Source organism: Colletotrichum lupini, chromosome 9, assembly GCF_023278565.1.
Source record: "Colletotrichum lupini chromosome 9, complete sequence".
In the NCBI taxonomy this organism is placed as follows: Eukaryota; Fungi; Ascomycota; class Sordariomycetes; order Glomerellales; family Glomerellaceae; genus Colletotrichum; species Colletotrichum lupini.
This window is the reverse complement of record NC_064682.1, coordinates 1,768,168-1,783,254: the sequence shown is the minus strand read 5'-3', so window position 1 is coordinate 1,783,254 and position 15,087 is coordinate 1,768,168. Positions and strand designations below refer to the sequence as shown.

The window sequence follows — 15,087 nt, the reverse complement described above, 5'->3', positions numbered from 1 at the left end:
GTTTAAATAAGGCTAATAAAGCGGTTTAGCTCGTCGTTTACCTATTTTATTACGTATAAATATTTTACTTATTAAATAGCTTAATTAACGCTATAGTTAGCGAGTATTTAACTAATTTCTTTTAGTTTATACGAGCCTTAGTATTATCAATATTTTACTAAGTAAATAAGGACTCTAAAAACTACTTTTAGATAATAATACGTATATTACGAGCCCGAATTTTAATTTATTAACTTATAATTTTAATAATATTTTTAACTATTTTAGTAAGCTTATAATATAAAGGGTACGTAGAGGCTTTAAAACTAGGGCTATAATTATACTAATTATACTAGGGGTTTAAATAATAACGTAATAGCTACTTATTCTCTTTTTAAATATCGGTAATAACTTATTATTTATAACCATATTTTTAAAACTTATATTATTAAATACCAATACTTTATATAAACCTAAGCTTATTAAACTAATTATATTAAAAAGTATATTAAATAATTCGGCCTTAAGCTTTATATTTATTTTACTTTATAATATTAAATTTATTAACTCTTATAAAGTTATTAACTTAGTTAAAAAGGGTATTATAAATTTATTTTAAATTATTAAGAATTAGTAAGTTTAGGATTTAAGTTATAAAAAGAAAAGAGGATTAGTTATTTAGAATATAATAAAAAGCTATAGTTTAAAAAAACGCTTTATTTTAAATAAAAAATAGCTATAGGGGTAAATAGGGTAGTAAGTTAACTTAGGGACCCTATATTTATTATTATTAACGGATATATTCTTATTATTAAAATAGTGTTATTATTAATTATTAATTAATTTTAATAATTTATTTAATAAGCTAAAGAATATTATTAAACTATTTTATTATAAAATAAAAAAGTTATTAAGATTATTTATTAAAGAGAGAGGGGTTATATTTTAAAAAAGGTTATAAGAGGGTAGTTCGCTACGCTTTTATCATTCTTTTAAGAAAATAATAAGTAAAATATAATATAAGCTCTATATTAAAATAATCGTTTATAAAAAGTTATATATTTTATAATATACTAGCTAAGAGCTTAGTAATAAAGTCGTACTACTTTTTAAAATTACTAATTTTATAAAATTAGTTAATATTAGGGCGGCTATTTTTTAAAAAAGGAAATAATAATAATTAACTAAATAATAATAAGAGGCCGTAATTAGTTAATAATCGCTCTTATAAAAAGAGAAGTTTTTTAATAGGGGTATTATTTTAAAATTAGCCTTAGGGAACGTCTTTAATTCTAATTATAAAAGCTATTATAAATAAATATTATAAGTTAAATTTCGAGGCTTAATAATATAATTTAAATATAAAAAAAGTAAAAGAACAAAGGCTTAGGATACTTTATAAGTATTTAGTAAAATTTAACTATATTAATAATAATTTTTTAAACTAATTGAAAAGTAAAATAGTAACGCCCGTATAAGAGCAATACCTATATATTAATTTATAATACTTATATATTAATTCCCTTTATAATAAACTAAGTAAGTTATTAAGATTTATTAAAAAAAGGAGAGGGACTAGGCTTTAGTAATATTTAAAAAAGAGTAGTATACTAAGTAATTTATATCCTTTTTAAAAAATAATATATAAAATAGAATATAAACTATTTAAACTTTTTATTAAAAAAGGAAGGACTATATACTAATAAAAATTAAAAAAATAATAAAAAGTTAAAAATATTAGTTTTATTAAGGAATTTCTAATTAAAATAAAAAGTTAGTTTTATTTTAATATATTAATATAAATAGTAAAATAATAGTTACGTTCTTTATAATAGTTTTAATAAAATATTATTTATTAAGTGACTATATATATAGGGATTGCTAATTTTATAAAACTAATTAATATTAATATAGTTTTTATTTAAAATAAGAGACGATAGTATATTATTATTATTAAAATATTAATATTTTATAAAATAATTTTAATTATTTAAGCTATTAAATTAAGCTTAGTAATATAAACTCGGTACGTAAGCTATTAAAAGAGCTATTTTATAATATATAAACTAATATAGCTTTAAAAAAAAGAGGATATAAGACGTATTAAGTCGATAATAGCTTCGTAATAAAGCTTTTTTAAAATATAATTATATAAAAAAGATTATAAAAAGAGATAAGTACTTTAAAAATAGTAATAAAATCTAAGTATATTAATAATAAATTTTTAAACTAATTAAAAATAGAGAATATTATACGTCTTTAAGAGCTATATATCCGTATTAATTCGTTATATATCCTTATTAATTCTCTTTTTAAAATACTTATCTCTTTTTATAATTCTTTTTATATAATTATATTTTAAAAAAGCTTTATTACGAAGCTATTATTAATTTAATACGTTTTATATCTTCTTTTTTTAAAACTATATTAGTTTATATATTACAAAATAGCTCTTTTAATAGCTTACGTACCGAGCTTATATTACCGAGCTTGATTTAATAACTTAAATAATTAAAACTATTTTATAAAACACTAACGCTCTAATAATAATAACATATTATTGTTACGAAGGTAAGTTTGTTTACCTTATTATTCGCCTTATTATCAATATTACGTAAGCAAACTATATACCATATTAGTCTACGATTTCTATAGATTATTATAGGTATTGATTATGTAAGCAATACTGCTTACATAAGCTTACGTGGGCAATGGAAAGTACTGGAAGGTAACTGAATAATCTAGAATTCACTCGAGACGGAATTACGTACTACGATTACGCATTCACTTACGTATGCGCTTATTAATTATATTATAATTAATAAGCAATGGAATATTCTAGTAGGAGGTTTTTATACCTATATATAGGCGTATATTTACCTACTTAGACCTTTCGTTAAGCAAGCAACTTCTTATATAGTAATTCAACTATATTACTCTCTTTACTATAAAAACCTCTTTTATATACGCTTATTTCCCCTATATTCATATATTCTTGCTTCTATATAAATATTCACTTTCTATATTCTTTATAAAAATATCCCGCATTACCTCGTCAAAGCTATACGTGCTAGAATTATTATTTTTTATTTTAAATAAAAGCTATATTAATATTGACTAGTTTTATAAAATTAACGATCCCTATATATATAATAACTTAATAAATAATATCTTTAAGTTAACTTATTACCTTATTTACTCTTATAGTCATTTTTTATTTAAAACAAAGCGTTTTTTTAATTTATAACCTCTTATTATATTTTAAATAATTAATCTTCTTCTTTTTTTATAACTTAAATCCTAAACTTACTAATTCTTAATAATTTAAAATAAATTTATAATACCCTTTTTAACTAAGTTAATAACTTTATAAGAGTTAATAAATTTAATATTATAAAGTAAAATAAATATAAAGCTTAAGGCCGAATTATTTAATATACTTTTTAATATAATTAGTTTAATAAGCTTAGGTTTATATAAAGTATTGGTATTTAATAATATAAGTTTTAAAAATATGGTTATAAATAATAAGTTATTACCGATATTTAAAAAGAGAATAAGTAGCTATTACGTTATTATTTAAACCCTAAGTATAATTAATATAATTATAGCCCTAGTTTTAAAGCCTTTATATACTTTTTATATTATAAACTTATCAAAGTAGTTAAGGATATTATTAAAACTATAAGCTAATAAGTTAGGATTTAAGCTCGTAATATACGTATTATTATTTAAAAATAGTTTTAAAATCCTTTTTTACTTAGTAAAATATTTATAACGCTAAGGCTTATATAAATTAAAAGAAACTAGCTAAATAATTATTAATTATAATATTTATATTATTATTATTATTATTATTATTATTATTATTATTATTATTATTATTATTATTATTATTATTATTATTATTATTATTATTATTATTATTATTATTATTATTATTATAGGAATTAATAGGGACGCATAGCTCTTAAGGACGTATAATATTCTCTATTTTTAATTAATTTAAAAAAATAATACCTCCCTATAAAAATAATAAGGGTAACTATATTAATATAGTTATTCTTATTATTCTTTTTAATTTAAGCTCTAGTTTAAGATTTTTAAAAATAAGAATATTATTATAACCCCTATACTCGTTTAAAACCGCTATATTACTTATTTAAGATTTATAAATCTTAAATAAGCTAGTAATCTAAGCTTTTATAAATCTTAAATAAATAAAGCTTTTTTGTACTATATACTTAAAATATATAAAGAGTAAATTATAATAACGTCTACTTAACTACCTCTTTTAATATAGTTATAATAATTTATTATTATTATAAACTACTTTTTATTAGCTCCGTTTTTTTTAAATACTAAGCTATATTAGCCGTTTATTTATATAATTCCTTATTATCCTCCCCTTACTAAGAACGCTAAATTAGCTCCTTATTTATTACTAAAATAAGCTTAATATTTAGTTTTAACTTAGCTAACTTATTTTTTTTATAAACTTAGTTAGTATTAATTTATTTCTATTTTTAAATAAGTAGCCTCGCTTTTTATTATTAATACTTTAGTTATTATAAATAGTACGGGCTTAATTAGCTAACCGGCCTTTTTTAAATAAAACTAGTTATAATAAAATAAGCTATATTATATTCTTTAGCTTATTATAGAGGGATATAGTAATCTTAAAGTTAAAGATTTAATAATATAAATCTAAAGAAGATGTTTTTTAAAAACGCTATTAAGGGTATATTTTTTATTTATTAAAAGTAACTAAATCTAATATTTTAAAATAAATTTTATAATAATATAAGATACTTAGCTTAATTAAAATAGTATAATTTAAATTATAAAATCTAAGGGGGTTTAAAAATAGCCTCTTATTAAATAGTATTACTTTTTTTATAAGCCGGCCTTATATCTTAATTAAAATAAGATATTTTAAAAAAAGTATTACTTAAAGTTTATTTAAGTACTTAAAGCGAGTACTTATATATTCTTAGTTTATAAGTACCTCGTTTTTTATATAAGCCTAGTAAAAGCGTAGCTCTTAATTATTAATTATATTTTATATAACGTTAATAAGCTAATATAAATAACTAAAATTATTTAAAAAATAACCCTTAATATTATTATTATTTAACTTAGTATTAAAAATAATGCGAGTATTAAAGTTCTAATATTTTTAAATAAAATAACGGGCCTATTATACTTTTAAAAATAAGTATATTACGTAGAGGTATTAAAAAATTAGGGATTAGTTATTAAGCTTTTTATAAAGCTTAGTCTAGGCTTTTTTAAAAGTATACTTAGTTTTAACGAAAATAATAAGCTTTTATATTATAAGGACCCTATAATATATATAAAAAAGAGGCTTATTAATAAGTATATTAATATAAGCCTTATTTTTATTATTTAGTATAACTATTAATACTCATATTAATAACTAATATCCCTCGTTACTAAACCTATTATTATTATTATTATAATTACGGTCCTTAACCTACTTTTACTTAGCCCTAAATATAATATTAAAGTTAATATAATAAATATAAAGTTATTATTAAACGTCCGGGAACTACTTATTTAGTATAGTTTTTATTTATTCATTATAGTTTATAATAATAATAATAGGGTAACGGACTAAGTATTAGTTTATAAATTAGTAAATACTTATTAAAAAAAACTAAAAACCCTCTAATTTCTTATTATTAATAAGGCTAAACGCGGCATTATAAATAGATCTAAAATAGGTCTACTTAATAACTTAAAAAAGAGGGAGCTTAAAACGATTAGTATTATCAGTATTATTAAAGCTAATTATTTTAAAAAATCGCTTTTATATTTAAAAATAATAAAAAAAGGTCTAAATAAAGCTAATAAAGTAGTTTAGCTCGTTATTTACCTATTTTACTACGTATAGGATATCTTACTTATTAAATAGCTTAATTAACGCTATAATTAGCGAGTATTTAATTAGTTTCTTTTAGTTTATATAAGCCCTAGCGTTATAAATATCTCGCTAAATAAATAAGGACTTTAAGAACTACTCTTAAATAATAGTATGTACGTTATATACCCAAATCCTAACCCGTTAATTTATAATTTTAATAATATCCTTAACTAACTAAGTAAGCTTATAATAAAAAAAGTATATAAATATTTTAAAGCTAGGCTTATAGTTATATTAGCTATATTAGGGATTTTTATATTATTATAATAATTACTATCCCTTAACCTTAGCCTTAGTAATTAACTTTTATTTATAATTATATTTTTAGGATCTTTATTATTTTAAACTTATACTATAACTAAGCTTAGGATATTTATATCGGTCGTATTAAAATATATACTAAATATTCTTTTTATTTTACTTATACTTATAATATTTTATAATACTAAAGCTATTAGCCTTAGTAAAAATATTAACTTAATTAAAAAGAGTATTTATTATTAACTCTAGGCTACTAAGAATTAGTAAGTTTAGGGTTTTATTTAAAAAAAGGGAGGAGGATTTATTATTTTAAATATAATAAAAAGCTATAGTTTAGAAAAATAATAGACTTAAAAGAGGGTTTTATTATAAAAATAAATAGGGTAATAGGTTTATTTAAAAACCCTACGTTTTTTATTATAAATAGCTTTACTTATATTATTAAATAAGGCTAATTATTAACTTTTTATTAATCTTAATAACTTATATAATAAGCTAAAGAATATTATAAACTATTTTATAATAAACTAAGTAGGTTATTAAGATTTATTAAAAAAAGGAGAGGGACTAAGCTTTAATAATATTTAGGGGAGGGTAGTATACTAAGTAATCTATATCCCTTTTAAAAAATAGTATATAAAGTAAAATATAAGCTATTTAAACTTTTTATTAAAAAAGGGAGGACTACGTATTAATAAGAATTAGAGAATAATAAAAGGCTAGAGAGTATTAGTTTTATTAAAGAATTTTTAATTAAGATAAAGGGTTAGTTCTATTTTAATATATTAATATAGATAGTAAAATAGTAGTTACGTTTTTCGTAATAGCTTAAGTAAAATATTATTTATTAAGTTATTATATATATAGGGATTACTAATTTTCTAAAACTAGTTAATATTAGTATAGCTTTTATTTAAAATAAAAAATAATAGTATATTATTATTATCGGAGCGTTAGTATTTTATAAAATAGCTTTAATTATCTAAGCTATTAAATTAAGTTTAATAATATAGGCTCGGTACGTAAACTATTAAAAGAGCTATTTTATAATATATAAACTAGTATAGCTTTAAGGAAAAGAGGATATAAAACGCGTCGAGTTAATAATAACTTTATAATAAAGCTCCCTTAAAATATAATCGTATAAAAAAGATTATAAAAAGGAATATATATTTTAAAAAAAAGTAATAAAATCTAAGTATATTAATAATAAATTTTTAAACTAATCAGAAATAGAGAATATTATGCGTCCCTAAGAGCTATATGTTTATATTAATTTGTTATGCGTCCTTATTAATTCCTATTATTATTATTATTATTATTATTATTATTATTATTATATTATATTATATAATAATAATAATAATAATAATAATAATAATAATAATAATAATAATAATAATAATAATAATAATAATAATAATAATAATAATAATAATAATAATAATAATAATAATAATAATAATAATAATAATAATAATAATAATAATAATAATAATAATAATAATAATAATAATAATAATAATAATAATAATAATAATAATAATAATAATAATAATAATAATAATAATAATAATAATAATAATAATAATATATATAAGGCTATATATATATATATATATATATAATATTAATATTATAATTATAAATAGTAAATTATATTAAATATATAATTATATAATAAGCTTATAATTTATTAAAATAAGTTAATAATTTATTATTTTATTATTTATTAATTAATTTATATTTATAAATATTATAAAAATTAGAACCTTTTAGGGTCCGGTCCGCCTTATTAGGGGCCATCTTCGCCTTTATAAGCAAGCTAGTCTATTAGGGTTAATATCGAGTTTTTATTACGTAATAAACTTTATAACTAATAATAGCCGGCCGTAAATACTAACGATCTTATTATAATATATTAATTACCCTTTTAATAGCCGAATACTACCCCTTACTTTCTCCTTTTATTTTATTTAATAATAACCTCTCCCTATTACTATTTTTATTTAATACGCTCGCTTATACTCTTTTTAAGTTCTTAATTATATTATTAAGTCTAGGCTTATTTATACTCTATTATATTAAAAAGGTATTAATAAGGGCGACGTTTATTATAATATATCTATTCGTTTTTTATAAGTTAATATTATAAATATAATATTTATTAAAGCGGTCTCTCTATAGCTCGGGGTCGTCTAGTATAATACTTATAAAATCGAACTTCTAATTATTAAAGAAGCCCTAAGGGTCGACGAGTTATTAATAGCGTTTTAGTATTTTAATAAAGTATGCTTAAGAGTAAGTAAATAGTTAGATAGTAATAGTAATAGTACGATAGTAACGGACGGTAAGGGAAGCGTCTTTAACTTTAATAAAAGAAATGAGGTAACGAATATATATATATATAAGTAAAGTTAAAAATACTAGGGTAAATATCGTACTTATAGAGGTTAGTATTATTCTTAATAATAATAACGAGGGTATCTCTAATACTACCGTTATAAGCTACTATTACTTAGAAGGATAGTTAATTTAGTTAGGTACGTAATAGGCTTATAAAATAGTAATGCTTATTATTATTATTAATAATCCGTAGTTATAAACTTTATAAGAGGGAAAGTTAAAAAGTTAAAAAATCTAAAAAAAATAGTTTAGCAAGATAGTATAAGTATTTACTAATATTATATATTAATACCGTATAAACGATATTAAGAATTACCCGAGTAGCTAGTAAAAGTAAAAATAAAAAATAAATAAAAATTAGAAAGATAGAAATATTTTAAAAGTATTTAAGGTATATTAAGAAAATCTTTAAAATATAATAAGGAAATATTTAGGAAATATTTAGGAAATTTTTAAGAAATTTCTAAGAAACCTTTAAGAAATTTTTAAGAAATTCTTAAGAAAACTTTAGGAAATCTTTAAGAAATATTTAGGAAATATTTATAATTAATATATTATTTACTTAGTATTTATAGCCTTAACTTATATTTATATATTTATTACGAATATTTATTTATAATCCTACGGCATTCTTAATTTATATAATACTATTTTAAAAAGGTAAGTAAAATACTTCTATTTTAATAAACTGTTTACTTATAAACTTCCCTAGACTAATTATTCCTTATTATTCCTTAACTTTTAATTATACTTTTTATTTATTTATATTCTTTATAAAAGTTTAAGTAGAAGTAGCGGGGTTTATTTAAGAATCTATCTTATTATTATTAAAATTATTAATAGAAGTAGGCTAAATTAGTTTACTCTTAACTATTTTATTATTCTAACCTATTTACTTAGGGGTTTTAGAGATTTTTAAAAATAATTAATATTAAATATAATAATATATAAATATTAATAAAGTAATTTATTAAAAATATCCTCGTTTAATATAAGCTTAGGGTAATAATACTTATAAAATACTAAGTAAGTTAGCTTATATATATTAAGAGGAGGGTAGGTTATAAAATTTAGTTAAGAGGAGCGTTAATTAAGAAATAAATTATACTTATTATAATTAATAGCGTTTTATAATTTATAAACTTTATAACTTTCCTCAGGGCTAAGCTTAACGTTTATTTTTATCCGGGCGACGTTTTATTAAAAATAATTAGTTTTATAAATTAGAAATATTTTAGAAATATTTTTATTTATAATACCGTTCTTTTTAAAAAAGATAGTAAATAATACTTTATTATTTATAATAGTTTTAGGTTTTTAGGGAGTATTTAGGGGTATATCCTAACCCTTTATAAGTAATATTATTTTAATATAATATTTTATAAAAGATTATTAATAAAGCTAAAAATATTAATATAAAATAAAAAATAACTTATAAGTAACCTTAAGGTTAATAGTAATAAAGAGGGATCCCTTATAAAAAATCGTAGAGTTAATACGATAACCCTTTTTAAAGTATTTTTTAAATATATTAAAAAACGATTAATAATAGCTATTAAAGTAAAGGTTATTAACCTCTAAATAATAATAATAAAGTTCTCTTAATAATAGGATTACTTAATTTTATTATTATAAAAATAAGTAAATAAATTACGTATTTAATTATAATAATAAGGATAAAACTTATACCGTTAGTTTTAAATATAAAGAGATTTTTAGGCCGGCCCCTTTTATTATTAATATAAAACTTAAAGTTATTATTATTATAATAGTAAAAAAGTATTATAAAGTTAATTTAAAAATATTTCTAATTAATTATTAATAAATTTTAAGTATAATAGTAAGTTTTATAATAAAAGTTTTTAATAAAAGTTATAATAAAGGGTAGAAGTTTAAAAAAAGGGATATAACTTAGTTAGGGTAAAAGAAAGGTATAAGTCAGAATTATTTCCTATTAATTAGGTAATAATACCCTAATTAGCTATAATTTATTTTTAAAATATTTATAGCCCGAGTATTTTAAAAAAAAAACCGAAGTCCGATTAGTTAAATTTAGCTAGGATTTATTAATATCTAAGTACTTATTATTATATATAGGACTCTTACCTTAACTAGGGGGGGTTATTATTAGTTTATATATAGACTCTTTTGGGGGGGATGGGATGAGGAGGAAGTAGGGGGGGGGGGGGGGGGGGGAGGAGGAGGAAAGGAAATGGGATAAGTACCGCGCAGCAGCGTCGAAGGATTTGGGTGCGTGAGACTCGCCCGAGTCTTGTTAATCAAACTTGCTTGGGCCCAAGGATCTTGGTAGGCGATCGTCTCTTGAGTCTAGTGTTTAATGTTATTGCGCATCGCCCTGCGGCACAATTGTCTCGATGTTGCCAATGATGTTTTTTGCTTGGCTGCTCGCCCGGTTTCAGCGGCTTTTCTTCCAATTGAAGTCCTGCGGGAATTGTAAGATCCGTAAGGTACCCTGATGCGCTGTGGGAGGCCATGTTATGATATTTCCTTCTTCCGTCCACCGCTTGTTGTTGTGTCTATTGTGTATAGATACCATCGCAATGAGGCGCAATTATGAGTCGTCGGGCTCTCTGAGCAGGAGGCTAGTCGTTATTCACGATTTCGATACCAATATCATCGTAGCATGGCCCGGGTTGATGGATGACCTTTGCTGTATCCGTTCCTGTATGGCAAGCCTACCACTTCACAGGCCTGGAGGACCGTGCCGTCCGAACCGCCCAATCAAGACAAAAGTTCCGTTTTGTCCGGGCCTAGAGGGGGGAAAGGGGGTTGAAGGTGACAGGCGGTGATTTGCCCCAGGGCCCTTGTTCCTCGGTACGTGTATTGACCAATTTTCTAATTGACTCGGCGAGAAGAGGCGGAAAGCGGCCCGGGGTCTCGTTCAATATTGAGCCGGGGGAGATACGGCGACGGTTGACCCGACAGGCGAGGGAGCGGAAGATGCCCGGGGATGAAGGCTGAAAGTCGAGACCCTCATAGAAACCAAAGGTGCGACTATTCCTCCTGGGAAAACCAAAAGCGAAGCTATCGTGGATAGCTTCCCTTTGTGGTGCATGTTCGTACCTAGTAATTTTGGTGACTGGGCAATGCGCTTCCCAGGATCGGTAAGAAAGTATCCAGATGCTTGCCTGCCTGGGCCAAGGGTTTGAGTTTTTTTTACCTGCGCTTTTATCCAGATTCGGTTGCTCCCGAGGTACTGAAATTATCAAGAGGGTTGTGAACAAGACGTAAGGAAGCGAGACAGTTCTCGACTCATTCCAAGATGGCATCGGCAGCTGGCTTTCATGAAATCGGGCCTGCCAGGCTTGATGAAGATGGCTTTGTGAAGGGACGGAAGGAAAGAATGAGCGTGCATGGCCCCGTTGGTGCCTTCCGGTCGGAGGCTTGGGTGGCTTCCTGCCCTTCGGAAGGCGGCAGGCACTCGCTCCGCTTCGCCCGGCCCCTTACTCCGTTCCTGCTCCCGGAGCTCCAAAGTCGGCCGGCGTTGTGGACGGGTTCGTCTCCGAGGCGGTACCGTTTCGTACTGTTTCAATTGGGGTATGTGTGTGCATGAACTCAAAACGTGGGCATGGCAGCACGCAGGCTTTTCTGACATATGCAGGTACGGCGCACAATGATGTCGATATCGGGCTTGGCTAGCACCGGTCTGCCGTTGGAGGCAACATGTAGCTTGTAGCCGGCTCATCGGGTTTCGGTGGCAAAAAGAACTTACTCGCGGGACCCTTCTCTTGGTCTTCGGGCGTGGCATTTCGGACCTGCCGCGCCGATCGGCCTCTGCCATGCGGATCTCGCATGGCTGCTGTTACTATGAAATCAAGCAATGGCCGGCGCGGACGTCACCACCGACGATCGCGGCGCCGGTCCCCTTCTGACGGGTTTGAGATGCACATAGGTAACACCCACCAGCGAACTATGGCAAGGTGGAAGTCCTACGTCGTTTTCGTGATTTTTCAAGCACATACTTGCGCGTGTCTTACCTCACGATTGTGTTCTTCTGAGTTGCACATGTCTGTTATCCCAAAAATGAAAACCATCTTCTCAGTGTGAAGCACAAACGGCAATCGGTTTTCACCAGGCGAGGACGGGAACCGTGGGGGTGTTTCCGAGCAGGTTCCGACATTCCGCACGGCGTGGATATGCGGTGAATGAACAAACCCTCACCAACAAACCCCCCATCGCCAGGGAGCGAACACAAGCTCACGGCGCCCGCATCTAAAACTCGGGATATAGCATCTCGTATATTGCCCTGCTTCGCTTCGGTATCTCCCCGAACGGGAGACGCGGGATCTGACAGCAGCTCGGAGATAGGGGTGCTTTTCGGGCATCTGCATCGTCGTTTGTACAACCATCCGATTCCTGAAACTTTTGATCGGGCCTGGGGATTGTATGAACAGTTGGGGACTCAAAGGGGCAGGAAAGGTGCAGTAGGATCCCAGTGGCCGCCTTGGTAGACGGGCATGCATGCTGCGGCAAGAGCGGAACACAAGATAATCAAATCCAAAAGGGGGACTGCTATGAAAAGACATGGCCAAAGGCACGGTGTGTTGCAGCTTTGAGCAGGATGCATGAAATCGGAGTCAAATTGTTTCCACATGTGTGTTTTGAGGTGTTTTTTGGGGGGGAATAGAAGTCTACGAGATAAGTCCGGCTGCGTACTAAGCAGAGTTCCATCCTGCGGCCTTGCCAGCTGTACGGATATGGAGTACGATTGCCTCTGTAATTCCGTGGTCCGGAAGGGACCCTTGCCGGGCCACGTTCACGGCATGTCCAGAAACGGGGCATATTCTACCGGTATCTATCTTGTCGGTGAGGTAAAACTCTCCGTCTTCGCACCGGTAGTTGTCAGACTTTCAGCTACCATCTTATCTTCACAATGACAGCCAACTAGCGTGGCGGTAGTAGAAAGATTGGCATTTAGAATTCCGAGCTACCTCATCGTCGGATGATCAATATCCTCCTGGGCAAAGATAAGAGAAAACTTGAAGACCGATTCACCTCACACAACAGCCACAGCAACAAAGTTGGACTGAACCGCGGCATCGGGCGGGTCATCGGTGACGTGCCGATGGCCCCTGCACGGCAGACTTTGTGATTTCTCCATAAAAATGTACGTTTTCTAGAAGCTTTGACAGAAGCAAATCGAGAACGGCGAAGGCCGGTCAACCGCCGCCCAACGGGAAGAATCCGCAGTTGACGTAAGGGCAAGGCTTTCGAAGGGGGCCACAAAATCTCTTCAAATCCCAAACTGGAGCTCAGTCATCAATGAGATCAATGAGATGAGGCTGAACGATTCATTCAATCGTGTTGGCTGCCAAGTTGGTTTCCCCAGTGGCCTTGGAAACAGGGGATGATCGACCCGGGATGGACTTGAATGGAGAACATGGTGAAGAAAACCTAGAAAAGCTTTTTTGTGCAAATCCCCTTCCAGAGTTGTCTCAAACACCAGAGAGACCTGGACTCCAATTTTTTATCGCTCTCTTCTCAGTCCCGCCCCTCAGTTGCGGTGTGAAGCCACCCAAGTGCCGGAAAATACTGGAGTCGATGACATCAAAACACAACCTTTACTCGGGAACGGCGGCCAAAAGAATCCCTGTGCTCACTGCTGGATTGTGGACACATGCCTTACTTCGTTATCCATTCGTTCTTTGAACAGGTAGCTCCCCATCTAGCCGCCGCATTTGCACGTCTCCAGCTCTTCGTGTGTCGACATGTTGAAGTTTCGAACAGCGGGCAGAAAGAGCCCGAACCCCAACCCTTCTTCAACAGCAACATCTCGAGCTGTAAGGATTAAGGACGTGCCGGGTAAAGCTCAACCGCCATCTAAAGAGAGAGATACAGGATCTAGACGGAGATGCAGATAATGTGAGAAGCCGTTGGCTCTGTTGCCGTCATTCAATACCGTCCAATCCAAGCATCCATGGCCAGGGTCCCCCGGTGATTCTTGATAGTGTAATGTGTACCCGCGCAGATAGAAGGCAAAAGCACAACCTCCATGATTTCTAAGCCAGCTTTCCATAGTTACCCACCTCGGCCGGCCCAAGGCCCCATATCGGCCCGGCGAATCATGACGACGCATATCGACCTTCTTTGACGTTCCGTGCTGGAAAGGTTCCGCACCACCACGGTTCCACCCCCCTTCCAAATTGTTCAAACGGCGTCTCTGCATCTCTGCGTCTCTGGCCTTTCCTGCATCAACGGAGTCTCAGTCAACGGGGGGCCTTCTTCTCATTCCCCTTGGTCCTTGCTCCATCGATCTCGAACCGCGGCACTGAGCCGCACTTAGGCCCATCTAGTTTCCAATCTATTCCCACTTCGTTCCCGCTGTTTGACTCCACCCACGTTGCAGTTTTTTTCTCCTCTGCCCTCTAACACGTAGTACTCGCTGTATGTTTTTTTTTGCGCAAAATTCGTTATCCAGGCTTTCCAGCTTCATGGTTCCTTGGACGACCGGCGGCGTTAGTCCCCTCTTTCGC

General features: G+C 28.7%; 1 protein-coding gene across 1 annotated transcript; it reads right to left on the bottom strand.

The window, feature by feature from the left end:
- Positions 1–11,819: 11,819 nt before the first annotated feature.
- CLUP02_16428 (uncharacterized protein) lies at positions 11,820–12,395 on the bottom strand (the record flags this gene model as incomplete). The annotated part of the gene is made up of 1 exon (XM_049295350.1): positions 11,820–12,395. The coding sequence occupies one exon, from the start codon at positions 12,393–12,395 to the stop codon at positions 11,820–11,822; it is 576 nt and encodes a 191-aa protein (XP_049152497.1).
- Between the last annotated feature and the right edge of the window lie 2,692 nt (positions 12,396–15,087).